Here is a 17924-nt window from a genome sequence, read left to right as displayed (position 1 = left end):
TTTTTAATTAAATTTAATTTTTATTAAATTTCAATAGCCACATGTGACTAATGGTTACCATCTTGCACAGCACGGCTCTGGGGGTTTCTGAGTAGAGGAGCAAAAGGATACACATTTTAATAAAAATCGCCCAGGCTGTTGTTTTGAGAATGGCCTTTAGGAGGATCAAGGCAGAAGCAGGAAGACTATAGAAAATGCTGCTGGGACAAGTCAAGTGAGAAATGATGGCATCATTTTGGAGCAAGGGGACCACAAAGGTAATGTGCTAGACATATTCTGTGACAGAGTCAGTAAGATGTGCCTCAGGGCTCAATATGTGATGTGTTAGGAGCAGTTAGGATAAAAGCCACATTTACGGCCTGGGCAAATTTAAGAATGGAGCTGCCCTCGGTTGAGGTAGAGATGGTTTGGGAGAAAGTCTTAGGAGCTGTTTTGTCACCTGAAGTATGGTATCTAGGTAGAAGATGCCAAATAGGTAGATGGATAAACAAGTCTGGAGGTGACTGAAAGATCTGGACTAGGGATAATAAACTAGGGAGTTATCAACATAGTGGTTGTGTTTTTAAGCCGTGAGATTTGTAAAAGCTACAATAAAGAGTGAATCAAACAAAAAAGAGAAGCAATCTAATGACTGAGTCTTATTAATTAGTCAAATACTAAGTAAGATTATAGAGAACAAAACCTATTCTTAAATATTTAGAGTTCAGTGACTTAGGAAAGGATGATTAACAGAAAGATTGTGTGTTTTTTTGTTAGTCACTGGGAATTAATGTGCAGGAAAGAAGAGAAGCTACCTTTATATCTAAGGGGTCCTGCTGCCAGTCTTTCTGTCAGTCTAATGAAACCCAGTAAAGGATTAGCTGAGCAGAGGATGCACTTGATTCATGACTGCAGCTATGGAGGTGACTCTCTGTTAGCTGTATCCTAATTAGATGATGAAATAATTAAGACCTCAAGTTCTCATGCATCTTTATACACTGAAGGCAATATTCTGAGTCATATCACCTGAATTATTAGCAATATTACGTTACAGTCCTGATTGTATAGAACTAAGAAGATAAATCCAATTCAGAGAACACAAAAAAGAGAGACAAAGTCTAGAGCTGGGCAAAATGCCCATGTTATTGCTACCATGTATGATGTTAAACTTTACATGTCAAGTTGACTAGGCTATAGTGCTCAGTTGTTTGGTCAAATAACAGTCTAGATGTTGCTGTGAAGGTATTTCCTAAATGTAGTTAACACCTACAATCACTGGACTTTAAATAAAAGATAAAATGTGGGTGGACCTCATCCAATTAGTTGAAGGCCTTAAAAAAAAACAAAAATAAGAACAAAACAAAATAAACCTTGAGGTTCATTGGAGAAGACGAAATCCTGTGTCAGGACTATAGCAAAAATCATGCCTTAGTTTCTAGCCTGCCAGTCTATCCTACAGATTTTAGACTTACCAGCCCTCATAATCATGTGAGTCAATTCTTTAAAATAAATCTATGTCTATTTCTATATTTATACTTATACCTATATCTCCATGTCTCACATACATCCCATTGGTTCTGTTTTTATGTTTTTCTGGAGAACTCTGACTGAAACACTGTCTCTCCTTGTATGATACTATGTAAGTTTTTATTTAACTTCTGAAAGCTCCAGTTTCCTCAATATAATACGGAAAACATTTGCGTACCAAACTAAATAGAGATGTTCTAAAGGTTAAATGAAATAATTCATGTAAACTTCTTAGTATGATGCCTGGCACACAATAAGCATTCAATAAATCTAGATGTCACAGTATCACTATTATTATAAGAAACAAATATTGAGTGTTGATTATTTTTAAGGTTATTAAGTTATAATTTTACCTTAAATACAAAAATTATAAAGATTTACCAAGTCTATCTTATATTTGAAATACCAGGCCAGATGATCAAACAGTATCATGGTCATATTCTAGATGTTCCTCCCCAACTAAGAGAATAAGTTCTATCAGAATTCTTCTTAGTAGTGTGCCAGTCACAGTTAACCAACCCCTAAACTCTGCCAGAGACTTAAAAGCATTTAATAGGATCAAATAAAATGAAGATCTAAAAATGAAGAACATTAGCAATCGAAATATTGTGACCTGCCTCACTATTATTTTTCTAGAAAACTTCATTGTGTAGAGGAAATAAAAAAAATTTATGCTCACAAAACTTTAGTGAGAACATCTGTAATTCATAAACAACCAATTTTGGTTTTACTTTTACTATGATATCATAAATGCCCTAACGTGCAATGAAAATCTTTCCTAAGAAAGACTGAATAGAAAAATATGGAAGAAAAGCTTTAAAAAGATGTGTTACCTCTACACAGTAAATGTTTCTATTACTACCTGTTTTGGAAAAATTAAGAATGATATAAATTTAATTACTAGGTAGAGTTGACTCTTCAAAGTTGAAAAAAAGCCACTTCTAATAATTAACACACATCATGTAAGAGATAGTAGTCTAAAATACTTGCCTATTTTTTTTTTTATATTACATATTACTGTTAAATTAGAAATGGCTTCCACTGGAGCTTCTGTTAAAAGTTTAGATTTTCTCCTGAAGGATTCTAACAAGGAATTACTAAAGATATCAGGGAAAAATTCAAGCAATTTTGTATGTTTTAAATCATTTTTTCTACATAATTTTAAAGTTCGTAATCTTTAACTTCTAACTATTATAAATAACCTGTGAGTTATTATTTACTTCTAAATTTGTGAAACTCACCTATGAGAAACTGCTCCCCAAGCGCCATGTTTATTTGTGAGAATATTAAGGATCTTCTGTTTCAGTTGGTTTGCTGTAACGTGATCTCGATGTTTAGCAGCACTTATGAGATGATCACACATCTTTTCCTCCTCTCTTCTATCAGCAGCATACTGGGCACACTGCGACTACAAAAAATACGAATGATGCATAATGTTTAACAATGTATAACTTCTGCGGTGTCCAAGTAAGGAACGATATCTGACCTTAAATTGAAGGGTAGTAACATAATCTTGTGAAAATTTAATTTAAGAAAAGTAAAACAGAAAGAATATGGTCACTACAATCACTTTTCAAACTTGTAAAAATGTGTTCTATGTGATTATACATAAAGTATATGGAAGATAATTTGGATGGTATTATATAAAGCAATTAATGATCTTTAAGGCTCCTAAAATTCTGAGTCTGATTTTAATATATTCCCAAAGTAATAATTTTAGAAGAATGGTTTATTAAAAACACAAATCTAATTATTATTTTAACCAATATGGTATATGCCACACTTAAAATGAGAATTACATTCTTGATAATTATATAGAGATCCAAAACTTGCCATATATATATATATATATATATAAACTATAAATAATAGTTTTCCAATTTCATGAATGGCAATGTGGTATACGAGGAAAAGCAATGACTTAGGTATTTATTTATTTTTTTTTCAAAGATTTTATTTATTTATTTGACAGAGAGAGATCACAAGTAGACAGAGAGGCAGGCAGAGAGAGAGAGAGAGAGGGAAGCAGACTCCCTGCCGAGCAGAGAGCCCGATGCGGGACTCGATCCCAGGACCCTGAGATCATGACCTGAGCCGAAGGCAGCGGCTTAACCCACTGAGCCACCCAGGCGCCCCTGACTTAGGTATTTAGATTTGGATTTATTCCACACTTTGTGAAAATTCTTTTCTTTCCCCATCAATACTTAGTTTCATATTTATAGAATGAGAAGCTAAAGTTTTCTCTATAATCTCTCCCAAGTCTAGAATTTAATGTGTTCAAAGGTTCCCATGATAACAACCCTATTATTCTCATCTTTTCTAATAATCAGTTGTTCTGTCCACTGTCTGCATTCATGCTCACCAGATCAGTGACATAGCTAATCGGTATCCATCTCACTGTGTATCAGAAAGGTTCAATATGAACATGAAGATGAACATCTCTTTAATTATGTTTGATTTTTGTATAGTAATTTTTATATAGGTGGACTGATCATAAATTCTAACTTTACCAAGCATATAATATGAGTCATATATCTAGAGGAAAAAAAGTCTCACATCTAAAAATACATATAATTGGTTCACATTCATCTTTACTATGTAAAAATTTGTTTCATGGAAGGAATCTGAACATATCCCTTCAGTCTATCTATTGATGCAGACTATTACCACAAGTCATCTCTTTCAGAGAAATAACCTTACAGTACTCTAAGAAGGATTAATTCATTTTCCAATTTATCTTTTTGTACAGGGAATCACCAATTAGTACAATGATCTGCCTCCATAATGAGTTTAATATTTCATTAGCTCATTGGAGAGCAAAATTAAATTTTCATTTTTCTTCCTTAACAATTACAATCGTTAACTAAAAAAATTGTGAAGTACCCATCTCAAATTAAATATACTTTATCTCTTAATCACAGGCTTATATGGGAGGCAGAGAAATTCCCAAAAAGTCCTAATAAAATATCATGGCTTTTATAAAATCTTTTATAATTTAAAAGTGGTAAGTGTTTGGTAAACCACTTAAGCGTACACACGCACACACACTCTCAAGGTCAATGCATTTACCAATACAGCTCTAACCTAAAAAGAACAAATTTAAATGTTTCAGTTAAAAAAACACATCCATTAAATAACAATGATGATACTCTCAAAATTTGATTTATGTATTTTATTTTATATTTACATAATCCAAAAAGCACTGAGTCTTCATGTCCACTTCATAGCCTCTTATCACTCTTCGCCATGCATCCTCAACAGGAATGATCTCATGCCCAGGGCATAAAAAGTGGTATTGGGGATGAGAAAAAACCATATCCTTTCTACGTATAAAGCACAGATGCACAGATGCATATATAGTACACAAACAGATATGCAGCATATTATAGAAATAAAATTTTACTGGGAGAGGGAGATTAGAAAAGATTCCTTAGAGGGGGCACTAATGAAAAAAAGGCTGAGAACCACTGTCCTCAGCTTAACTCCATTTTGGCTAAATATGTGTTAAAACTTGTCACTAATATCTAGCTGCTTAAAAATCTATTTTAAATATTTTCATATGATAAATATTGACCTTTATATATCCCCACAAAATTTCTTGATTTTCTTAGTAGATATATGAATGATTTAAAATTTATCCTTCAGGGGATTCAGCTAATATTCTAAATCTTATTTACTAACAGAAGTCACTAGTTAATTGAATGTTCTTATTTTGTTTCAACTCCTAACCTATCTCATATCTAAACATATTCTTCAAAGAACAGATAAGTCAAAATTTTCTTGACACCCAGATTATAGCAGGATATCTTGATAAATATCCAATAGTATTTACTCTTGAAGGGATATGATACTTTGATAAACACCCAATTGTCAATGTATTTTTATCAAAGTTTAAAATATTTGGTATTTTTTTCAAAATAAGGTTGTTGCAATCTCACATGACAAGTGTGTGCTGTCTCCTCTGACAAATAAAGCAGAGGTTGGGTATGAGAGTGACAACAGTTAATTCTCTGTCTTGTGCTTTTCAGCTAGCAAGGTCAGAGATTACTAGACTGAGGGCATCAACTTGCATGACTAAGAGAGCTGGCTTACTGAGATAAAAACCTCATCAAAACTGAAATCTTGGACTCTGATTTCCAGCCGTGTCCCACTTGTTTGCATGTTGCATCAGGAAAATAAATTGATGGTTATTTATTATTTTCAAGGCCTATGTTCTCCTCTAAGATTTTGATAGATTCCTGCCTCACGTTGAGTGAAATAAGTCAAGCAGAGAGAGTCATTTTTCATATGGTTTCACTTACTTGTGGAGCATAAGGAATAACACTGAGGACATTAGGAGAAGGAAAGGAAAAGTGAATTGGGGGAAAACGGAGGGGGAAATGAAGCATGAGACTGTGGGTTCTGAGAAACAAACAGGGTTTTGGAAGGGTTGGGGTGGGGGGATGGGTGAGCCTGGTGGTGGGTATTAAGGAGGGCATGTATTGCATGGAGCACTGGGTGTGGTGCATAAACAATGAATCTTGGAACACTGGAAAAATAAAATTAAATTAAAAAAAAAAAAAAAAAGAAGAAGAGTATTTTCAGGGCCACTGACAGTTCAGCTAAGCCAGGTCAGGCAGGTCACCTGAATATTTCTGAAACCAAGTTTTGTCAAAAATTGAATGAATTAAGTAATCACTATAATTTAAAACACTGAAATCAAGATATTGAATTGAGGCAATTCAAATAATGGCAAATAATTATTAACATGCTGGAAATATAAAAATAATATTTTTATAAAACCTATTAGTATAGAATATACAATATCTCAATACACTTTAGTTTTTGCACATGAAATAGAAATGATAATTTTTTCTTTAGCCAAGGTACTTACGAGGATTTTTTTTTAAGTTTATTTATTTATTTATTTGATGAGAGAGAGAGAGAGATCACAAGTAGGCAGAGAGGCAGGCAGAGAGAGAGGGAGAAGCAGGCTCCCTGACAAGCAGAGAGCCCAATGTGGGGCTCAATTCCAGGACCTTGAGATCATGACCCTTGCCGAAGGTAGAGGCTTAACCCACTGAGCCACCCAGGCGCCCCACTTATGAGGATTTTAAAATTATTCTATTCCCAATATATGTATAGATCTACATGTATATCATATAATAGCAAAGCTTAAGTTGTCAGTGAAATATCGATTATAACAATAAGACAACTGAAGTGATCTTCAGTCACTCTAAAGATGGACATATTGATAAATAATAAATTATGGAATATTTGGTAAAACTGAGTTTCTTCATATAACAACTTGTTATGCCCATCTCTAAGTGATGTATAAACTAGTTTAAAAATTACTAAAGTAATTGCATCATAAAATCTTATTTGCATTTAAGAATACATTAGAACAACTTCAGTCTACCAAAGGGTTAGGCATATTGTAAGAAGAATTTCTGCATGTTGTAAATGAGGTAAAAATTAGTGCTCTGTGCTTAGCATTTACAAAAGCTTAAAAAAAAAAAAAAGAACTGCTTATAAAACAGTTTCTAAAAAACCTTCTTTATAAAAGCCTTACCTCAAACTCTGCATGTTTATGTACATCCTCAGCTCTCTGTCTGTTCAAAATAAACTCAGCTTCATTTGCAACACGAACTATATGGTCCTTCATAGCATGGCATAGTAATCTAAAAAGGAAGATACCTTTGGAATTATTATTCTTAATAGCTTCAGTTAATACTACATTTTAATAATCAAGTTTCAGTATTTGAAATATTAATTATGCATAAAGTTTAAAGTTACATTATGAAATTAAGATAGATGAAATTATAATTCAAAGACATTTGAAATACAGAAATATACCATAAAAATGTTACAACAATGCCTCTGGTAAGTACTGTGTGTCTTGTGAATAAATGATTCAGTTAATTTGACGTAGTTAATGCAAAAGAATCAAGGCTTTTTGACAGTGTTTTAAATGGTTAAAACAACAGAATTCACCACCTTTGAAGTAAATGGTTAAAACAACAGAATTCACTATCATAGAAGTAAATTTTCACACAAAATCTAAATGGCCATATATTAGGAAATCTATAAACTTCATTTTTAAACAATAGAAGTTATTTGAATATTCAGATTGTTTTTGAAAAAGTATAGTAAGACATATAGTGAAAAGCCTCCCTTTATCACCTAGACACATGATTTCCAAACTCATCAGGCACTGTTTGTTATTAGTTTCTTGCATGTTTTCAGAGACTTTTAAAAATACATAATACAAATACATTCTCCCCCCCCAACTTCCTTACACTATTGTTAGTGTATTATACAGTCTTTTCTGTACCTAGCTTTTCTCACTTAGCAATATATCTTGAAGATATTTTCTTCTCTCTCTCTCTTTTTTAAAGATTTTATTTATTTATTTGACAGGCAGAGATCACAAGCAGGCAGAGAGGCAGGCAGAGAGAGAGAGGAGGAAGCAGGCTCCCTGCTGAGCAGAGGGCCCCATGTGCGGGGTGCGATCCTAGGACCCTGGGATCATGACCTGAGCTGAAGGCAGAGGCTTTAACCCACTGAGCCACCCAGGCACCCCTTGAAGACCTTTTCTTATGTACACACAGGGAGCTTCTTCATACTTCTTTTATAGCAAAGGGCAGAGGTTATTCAAAGATGGCTGCAACAGTATCTCCGGTCCCATATGCTCTTTTGAAGTGTGAGAGTGTTATTGCTCCGTCAAAAAGAGGAGTCATTTTCTGCAGCCCTTAGGTCTGCCTGTGACTTCCTGTAACCAACAGAATATAACAGAGGTGATGCTTTGTGACTTCTGAGTCTAGGCCATAAGATGCCTTGCACCTTTTGCCTTCCTTTCTTGGAACTTTGTCTTCTAGAATCTGCTGCCCTGCTGAGAGCAGCTCACATTATATGGCCAACCCAAGGAGAATAGAGGACCTCAGGATCCCAGGCCTACATGAGCTCCCAGCCCAGAGCCAGCCTCCCAGGTGACTGAAATGCCAGACAGCTTCGCAGGGAGCAAAGGAATTGCTGAGCTGAGCCCAGTTATGAGAATAAAGACAGATTTAAATCACATGATGATGATGATGATGATGATGATGATGGAGGAGGAGGAGGAGGAGAAGGAGAAGAAATAAATCATAACAACTGTCACCAAACCACTTATTGAGAGATAGGTAATAAAATAGGTAGTTTACACAAAATATTTAATTCTCACAAGAATCCTCAGAGATATATATTATTTTCATTTTTAAGCATAAGAAACTAAGGCTCAGAAAAATTAAGTTCTGCCTCAGATTATAATTTTTTAAAAATTCTCAAAATTCTATATATTTGGCATTGCATCTTCATTAGCCAACAATATTTTTTGAAGTAAAACCTTTCATGTTAATTACTGCCCTCCTCCGCTGTAGGCATTCTAACATTAATTCTTGTCATTTTGTCTACTATAAACAGTGATTTGGCCTTTTTGCATCTTTTAAAATGTTTTCTTTTTCTATAGGCGATTACTGTGTTAAAAATAATCAAAGGACATTTGAAGTTACCTTTAAGTCTTTCTGGGTTTTTCTTAAAGGGCAAACTTACAAAATAATGTCCATTCTTTGACCTATGTCCTTTCAAGATTCAATTCGAATACTCACCTCCATTCATGGTCCAGTTTTTCTCTACTTAGATTTTTAACAAGAGTGCTCTTTTTAAGATTACTGTTTTATATTTCCACTGCTCATTAATGAAATGAATTATCATTTTTTTTCTTGCTCAAGTTGTTGTAAATTTTAATCAGAATGGGAAAAATTGAACCTCATTTTAACTTTTGTATACTAAATAGCAACTCAGTAACTATTCCTATATTGTTCACTACATTGTCTACCCATAGCAAACTCATCTTTTTCACTGATAATATGAATAAGCAAACAAAAAAACATTACTGAGTATCCTGATATTTCTAATTTATTGCTTAACTAAAATTTGTAAAAGCTCTATAACATGTCTTGGAAGTAAGTCTGTACTGAATTTATTTTTTCTTTGAAGTGTATTAAGGTTGAATTACATAGCAGTAAGTTTTACTATCTTTTCACCAAATTATGTGCGATATCTGTGTAGCATCTTCTATAAAAATCGGCAGGTGAATGATCTCTATATTTCGTAAGGCAGTAATGTAGATACTGAATTCAAGATAGTTCTCAGTAAAAACCTATTCCCCCAAAGTCCATATGTGGTCTGACATCATTACTCCATGATGAGATTTAAGGTAAATAATGGCTATCACTCTCAGACCAGCAGGGACTTCCCACCGTATGACACAGGCACAACTAAAATCTTGCATAGCAGCAGAGTAAGTGGAAATATCACCTGGAAACATGCAGCAATAATCTCTCCAGTTACTTAAGAGGAACACAGGCACATTCCAATGGGAATATTTTCTTAATTTTAGAACAAAAGTTAATGATAATATAAATTATTCGAAGAACGAAAAGGTTAGGGGACTCTGTTAGAAACCACAATACTTGGAAAAAAGGCTCAGATTTCTCTATAATGTTGGAAGGCAAACAATCATACAGATAATCTTCAATTCACTGAGGGAGGTAGAAAAAGAAAAGAAGTTAAAAAAAGACTGTAACTTAAACTCTGAATATTAAGTTTTGATGAAATAATTGGTCTATATTTGTTAGGCTGGCTTCAAAAGAGAAAAGAGATGTGAAATACAGGAATATTCTGTTCAATGGCTTTGTCTAGTGCATGAAAGCTGAAGAAAGCCAGGAGGAAATCTAATATGTGCAAATTAGTGTGGATTACAAAACTTAAATAGATTAACAGAAGACAGCAGGGAGGGAGAGGCCCTGTGTCTGGCAGTTAATAGGTAAAGACTCCCCAGGAGCAAAACAGTGGATTGGTAAAGCAAAGAGGAATGGCAGCAGAGAGGGGCAGAGGGTGGGGAAGACTCTTACCTCAGAAACACCAGAGAAATTGTATCAATTATCTGAAAGTCAGTTTGTCCTCCTAGCTCTGCTCTGACACTAATGAGTTCTGCATCAACGAGCATACTTAATGAGTTACACATCAACTAACATAGTTTGTTTTACTTCCATGGAGAGAAGGAATCTTAGTTGACTTAATCATTCTGGGTAACTTCATTATCCACAGGGAAAACCATTCCCCAGAGTATATCACAATTCCTTGTCCCTTTTTAACAGGATCTAAAAATACCTAAATCTATGATTCCTTTAGAAACTTCAGTTCTACTTCACTTCAGGAAATCACTCTACTGGCCCTAATTGTCTTCACTTCCTAAATCTTTAAACTCCAACAATCTACTTTCTGGCTACAACCTCCCTACACTTACTGTTCTCTCTTGCCTTCATTTGTCCCTCCCCTGGATCCAGGAAAAAACAAGCTCTGGATTCTTCTAACTGCACTTGTTTAATCCCTCTATTTTCTCTTAATCCTTCTTCCACCACTCAGATTCACTTCTTTTCGCATTGAACTTGCCATCCCGTAGTTCCATGTTGTAACTACTTTCTTGCTGGCACTGTCACTCAATTCTTATCTACCTGCTACAATTGCTCAGGCATCCCTAGATTAAGACATTGGTCTCCCTCCTCTGTCCTATATATCTGGACTGTTGAGGAAACTCACAAAACCTAATTTCATTGAAGATGAAGTTTCTATTTCTTTTTCACAGCCAATTTCTTTTACTCATGTTTTCAGAGTCCACAGAAATGTCTTTAGTATTCTAACTTTATTCACTTAAATTTTTTCTTTATTTAAAAAAATACTGTATTTACTCGAATGTATGTTTGTAGTGATTTGGATATATATTTAACACATAAACACACACATTTATTAACCACTCTGCTGCACTTCATTTTTTTTTTTTTTAGGATTTTATTTATTTTTTTGTGAGAGAGAGGGGAGAGAGCGAGAAAGCACAGGAAGACAGAGTGGCAGGCAGAGGAAGAGGGAGAAAAGAAGCAGGCTCCCTGCTGAGCAAGGAGCCGGATGTGGGACTTGATCCTAAGACTCTGGGATCCTGACCTGAGCTGAAGGCAGCCCCTTAGCCAACTGAGCCACCCAGGCGTCCCATGCACTTCATGTTTATCATTCTCTTGCCTCTTCATCGTTTAATCTAATCTATGTATATGGCAAAATATGTTGCCCGGATTAACTTGTTTTTAAGTTTTAGAAATAAAGTGGCATGTTTTCTGCACTCTTTTCAGATTAAGAAAATCCTTTTTTATTTCTCGTTTGCTAAGAATATTTTTTTAAAAATCATGAATGTTGAATTTTATTGGGTGCGTCTGAACATACTGAGAGGATAATAAGGATTTAATAGGATAAATCAAAGACATTTTTAGGAATTTTACAATAATGAACAACTTTGGCATTTCTGGGTTAACTTTCCCCCACCTCCCTTCCCAGTTCTCCACTCCCACAGACATAGTATATCTTTATATATGGCTGGACTGAGTTCTGCAAATATTTTAATTAGGATTCACATATCTACATTAATAATGGAGACTGGCTTGTGATTTTCCTTTCTCCCACACATCTTGTTTGCTTTTGTAGTCAGGATTAAACAGTCCTCAAAGAATGAATTAAGAGCGTTCCCTCTGTGTTCTCTAGCAGTTGGTATATGGTTGGAACAGTGTTTTATTTGAACATTTGGTAGCATATACCTAAACTATTACTGTAGGAAGAATTTTTACTGATTAAATTTCCTTCATACTTAGAATTTTAGGGTTTTGTTACTTGTTACTCAGTCTTTAGAACTTATATATTTTCTAGAAATTTTCCCATTTCATTAAAATTTTTATTTTTAATGGTAAAACATTTTGGTAGCACCCTCATTATCTTTTCCAAGTTGTTTTTTTTTTTTAAGATTTTATTTATTTATTTGACAGACAGAGATCACAAGTAGGCAGAGAGGCAGGCAGAGAAAGAGAGAGGGGAAAGCAAGCTCCCTGCTGAGCAGAGAGCCTGATGCGGGACTTCATCCCAGGACCCTGGGATCATGACCTGAGCTGAAGGCAGAGGCTTTAGTCCACTGAGCCACCCAGGCGCCCCTCCAAGTTTGTTTTATCTACAATTGTTTCTTTCTTTCTTTTTTTTTTTTTTTTAAAGATTTTTGTTTATTTATTTGACAGAGATCACAAGTAGGCAGAGAGGCAGGCAGAGAGAGAGAGAGAGAGGAGGAAGCAGGCTCCCTGCTGAGCAGAGAGCCCGATGTGGGGCTCGATCCCAGGACTCTGGGATCATGACCCGAGCCAAAGGCAGAGGCTTTAGTCCACTGAGCCACCCAGGTGCCCCAATTGTTTCTTTTTTAAATTTCTGATGTTTATTTTTCTGTTTTGTTCTTGATCAATCTTGGAATAGTTTGCCTGTGTTATTATTATTTAAAGAAAAAAATCTTTGTATTTGTTCATCCACTCTATTGTAACTTATTTTTCTGTTTGGTGATTTCTGGTCTTTATTATCAACTTCCTTATACTTTGTGAAGGCTTATTCTGTTTTTTCTAACTGGGACATTATTTTTTTAGCTGGTGATTCAGCTCCTTAGTTTTAGGCTTATTCTCTAATATAACCTTTTAAAGCTACACATTTATCTTCAAATTCCATTTTTCTTGCATTACATCCATTTTAGTATTTAGCATTTTCATTACTGTTTAGTTTCAAATATTTTTCTCTTCTGAGTTTCCTTTAAAATATAAATTACTTAGATATTTAAATTTTTTCTATAATTATGAGGCTGTTAGTTTTCTTCTTGTCCTTGCCTTTAAATGTAAATGTGCTATCAGATATCATGGTAACACTAACTCTTAAAATTTTGATGAGATGATCTGACTCAATTATTTGTGAATATGTATTCTTTATGGTTGGGGGCAAAGTTCTATATATGCCTATAATGTTAGGAAAAAGCTAGATATGACAGTGGAAGGAATGCCTGGAGGCAAACTCCCAAGACCTTGAGGGAGAATGATAGAGACCTGAGGTAGAAGCAAGGATGGTGATAAAGAGGTCTCACATTAGAAGCCCAAGGGTACAGCATCTTGACCTTGAGGCTTCTAAGACTTTGGGACCAACAGACCAAGAGCCTCAGGTGTGGAGCATGCCCCTCTCCTCTTCTACCTCTGCCCCAGGGTAGTCCCTAAACTCATTATAATGCATTTGCTTTGCAGTTATAGCACAGCCCCCCATGGAGAAAAGCTACCAAGATGATTCCAGTACAAACTGTGTAGGGTCAAAAACTAACCCTCCCAACCCCCAAATGACTGGAAGTTGTCTCCGTAAGTGATCACCCTACTCGACAAAACAGCTCCTACCGGCCCAGGAAGACCCAACAAATATCCAGTCCCCAAACTGCTTTGTGCTTGTTGCTTTCCTTCTGGCTGTCTTTATTGGAGCACCCATCCTTAAGTAAATCTTTTTGTGGGGAATCCAAGAATGGACACCTTCATTCACACAATGCAGACTCTCCCACTGATAACAATAATATCAAACCCGCTAACTTATGTCACTCAAATCGTGTGTATTTCTTTTCTTTCTTTCTTTTTTCTTTTCCTTTATTTTTTTTTTTGGCAGGAGGCAGGTAGGGGAGAGAGAGAAAGGGAAAGAAAGAATCTTAAGCAGGCTCTAAGCTAGCTCCAAGGTAGGCATGGAGCCTGATGCAGGGCTTGATCTCACAACCCTGAAATAATGACCAGAGCAGAAATCCAAGAGTTGGATGCTTAACAAATGAGCCACTCAGGTGCCCCCAATCTTGTATGTTTTTGTTAATTTTTTTGTGTGACAGATATTTTGATGATTGATATCAGAGTATTAAAATCATTAAGGTGGAAGATTTGTCATTTTCTTCCTGATGGTCCATCAATTTTTGCTTTACATATTTTGATGCTATTTTATGAAACATAAAAGTATAGACTGGTAGTACCTTACTGATAAAATCAATTTTTTAAAAACTATATGACCTGATTCATTAATATTAATAATTTTTACCTTAAAACCTATTTTTTATATTAGCATAGCTGTGTAAGCTTTGTTTTGGTTACTGTCCACCATATACTTGTCTATCTTTTTACTTTCAACATTCCTTACGTTTCAGGAATGTCTTTAGTAAATAGAACATAAAAATTTTTAAATTCAATCTCACAAATTCTGTCCTTAATGGAAATTATTGTTTATTTGCCTTAATTGTGCACATTGTTATACAATGTACTTATTTCTAACACAATACTTTATTTCTGTGAGTCTCAGTTTTTTAATGTTTTGTTTTATTCTCATTTTTTTCCTTTCACTAATTGGAATTGTGTTTATGCAATTCTTTTCACTGTTATTCTTGGAATTTTATCAGGTATAGTTAACAAAGTATAAAATTAATACTGTAACTGTCTTCCACAATATGACCTAATAATTTTTGTCTTACACATTATTGTCCAATATTGTCCATTTCAAACTCACAAATTATATATCATTATCACTTTGAAAAAACAATCCCTATTTTAGATGTATATGCATGTTTATTACATAAATACAATTTATTTGCACATTTTTTTGTCTCTTTGTCTTTCTGAGATTACTTCTTTGAATCCTGACATGTACACACTATAAATTAAGTAGTGGCCATTCTCTCAGTGGTAAACTCTAAGATTCTGATTATCACTAAATTTTATTTTACTTTAAATTTTATAGCATTCTAAAAATTCAGATATATTTCACATTAATGCCCTTTAAAAATGTATACTTTAGTGGTTTTTAGTATATTCACTATGTTGTACAACGATCAGCACTATCTAATTCTAGAACATTTCCATCATTCCTCAAAAAACCCCATATTAGTTATTTTTTCCAAAGAAGATATCCAATAGCAAGCAGGTACATGAAAAGATGCTCAACATCATTAGTAACTAGGGAAATGCAAATCAAAACCACAATGAGATAAGAGATAACAAGGGTTGGCAAGGATGTGGAGAAAAGGGAACACCTGCACACTGTTGGTAGGAATGTACATTAGTTCAACCACTATGGAACCAATATGGAGGTTCCTCAAAAAATTAAAAACTCTGCATCAAGATGATATAGCAATTTCGCTTTTGGGAATACACCCAAGAAAAAGAAAACAGGATATCAAAGAGATACATGCATTCCCATGTTTACTGCATCATTATTCAGAATAGCCAGGAAATGGAAACAACCTAAGTGTCCATCAATGAATGAATGGATAAAGAAGAGAAGGAGCATCTTTCAGCCACAAAATGGGAACATCATTCAGCCACAAGAAAGAAGGATGTCCTGCCAAATGCTCAAGACCTTGAGCATTTTATACAACTGAGATAATCTAGACAAAGAAAGACAAGTATTATACAATGTAACTTATATGTGGAATCTAAAAAAACCGAAACTCCTAAAAGCAGAGAGTAAGATGGTAGTTACCAAGGGATGGGCGATGGAGGTGTAGGCCAGATATTGTTTAAGGTTATAGACTTGCAATGAATAAGCCCTAGAGATCTAAAATTTCACATTATACTGACCATACAATACTTTATTTTAATCAACTGTGCTAGGAGACTAGAACTTAATGATTCCAACCACTAAAAAGAAAGGATAATTATATAATATGATAGAGGTGTTAGTTATCACTATGATAGCAATCACACTACAATGTATAAATGCGTTAACATGTTATATACCTTAAATTTGCATTATGTTATATTGCAATAAAAACAACACTAAAACAAAAACTCCCCTTACCTATTGGTAGTTCCAATTTCCCCTTTCTTACTCCTTCCACCCCCTGGTAACTAATCTCCTTTCTGTATCTATGGAATTACCTATTCTGGACATTTCACATAAATGGAATCATATAATATATGGCCTTTTGTGTCTGGATGCTTTAGTACCATAATGTTTTTCAGGTTTATCCATGTTGTTGTATGTATAGTACTTTGTTCCTTTTGATGGCTAAATAATATTCCATCAATACAGCTTTTTTTCACTTTGCCATTAGTGTTATCTACACTTAAATTTCTTAAATGTCTACTCAATAGGTAAGATAATAGTTAGACTCACTATATACAGATATTAGTCTACTTTTCTAATCTTACTGCCTCTTTAACATACTTATTCCATATCCTAGAAAATAATCTTTGGAGCACTTTTAAAGACTCACACTCTTTCAGGACTTCAATAAGTGCCATTTCTTCCTGTAAACTCTTTCACTCCTCCTCCTAAAAAAAGCTAAAAGACCTTCCAATTTCTCAAATGTGCTGGCATTATAATATTTATCACGTTGTTTTATGTTCTTTTTCTTTTCAACAACTTCCTCTCTCTTAGACTGTGAAGTTCATAAAATTAGGTACAGTGCCTATTCATCTCTAAGGCCAACATGATTTGCAAGGTACCTGGTATGAAATATGGACTCACCAATAACATATGACTAAATGGATGAATGACTGAATGAATACACAAATATGTTATGTGAGAAGGAGGGGCAAAGAAGAAATAGAATTTTTTTTTTAAGATTTTATTTATTTATTTGACAGAGAGATCACAAGCAGGGAGAGAGGCAGGTAGAGAGAGAGGAGGAAGCAGGCTCCCTGCTGAGCAGAGAGCCCGATGCGGGGCTCGATCCCAGGACCCTGAGATCATGACCTGAGCCGAAGGCAGCGGCTTAACCCACTGAGCCACCCAGGTGCCCAAGAAATAGAATTTTAATATTAAGGTAATTTTTTAACACCATGAAATTCTATGGTACATTTAGCACACAGAAAATGATATAAATAAAAAATGCTGGGTAACTCAGAAATATCTGTTACAGAACATCTTCTTCCTCATAGTATCTATATAATACAGAAAATGAAAGAAATTATCTTCATCATCATCATCTTCTTCTTCTTCTTCTTTTTTTTTTTTTTTTAAGAAAAAGAGAGGTGGGGTAGAGGCAGAGGGCGAGGGATGGAGAGAATCTTAAATAGGCTCCATGCACAACACAGAGCCCAACACAGGGCTCCATCTTACAACTTTGGGATCATGACCTGAGCCAAAATCAAGAGTCTGATGCTTAACCAATGGGCCATCCAGGCATTCCAAGTGGTCTTTATCTTCTAATGTGAGCCTATTTTCCAAAGGAAATAGAAAAAAACCCCATCAATTTGTTCAATCCTATTTATTCCTATTTTTAAAACAGACAGAGTTGTCATGGATATAGGAAAGAAGTCAAGAGACAAAACAAAGTAATCTATTCCAAATGGAACAGATATCAGTAGGGCAAATTATTATATTCTAGAAAGAATCCAATTTTATGCAGTATGTTATAATTTAATTGCTTGCCTTTGACTTGAGATTAACAGATACTGAATTTTAAATATAATCTCTGTAATTTGATGAAAGAAAAAAATCAATAGAAAAAGCAATACAAGAGGTCAGAAAAATTAGTATTCCAT

General features: G+C 34.5%; 1 protein-coding gene across 13 annotated transcripts in view; it reads right to left on the bottom strand.

Annotated features, from left to right (window-relative positions):
* NBEA (neurobeachin) overlaps window positions 1–17924 on the bottom strand; it is a 677938-nt gene that overhangs the window by 300497 nt on the left and 359517 nt on the right. For all 13 annotated transcript variants that reach the window (XM_047723145.1, XM_047723148.1, XM_047723152.1 and 10 more), the window contains 2 exons: window positions 7058–7166; window positions 2748–2914 (listed from right to left, as the gene is read on the bottom strand). In XM_047723145.1, the coding sequence (XP_047579101.1) occupies window positions 2748–2914; window positions 7058–7166 (276 nt within the window). The remainder of the gene's footprint in view (window positions 1–2747; window positions 2915–7057; window positions 7167–17924) is intronic.

The sequence above is a fragment of the Lutra lutra genome, chromosome 3 (genome assembly GCF_902655055.1).
Source record: "Lutra lutra chromosome 3, mLutLut1.2, whole genome shotgun sequence".
NCBI lineage: Eukaryota > Metazoa > Chordata > Mammalia > Carnivora > Mustelidae > Lutra > Lutra lutra.
Note: the sequence above shows the minus strand (reverse complement) of the source record. Positions and strands in the feature narration are given on the sequence as shown.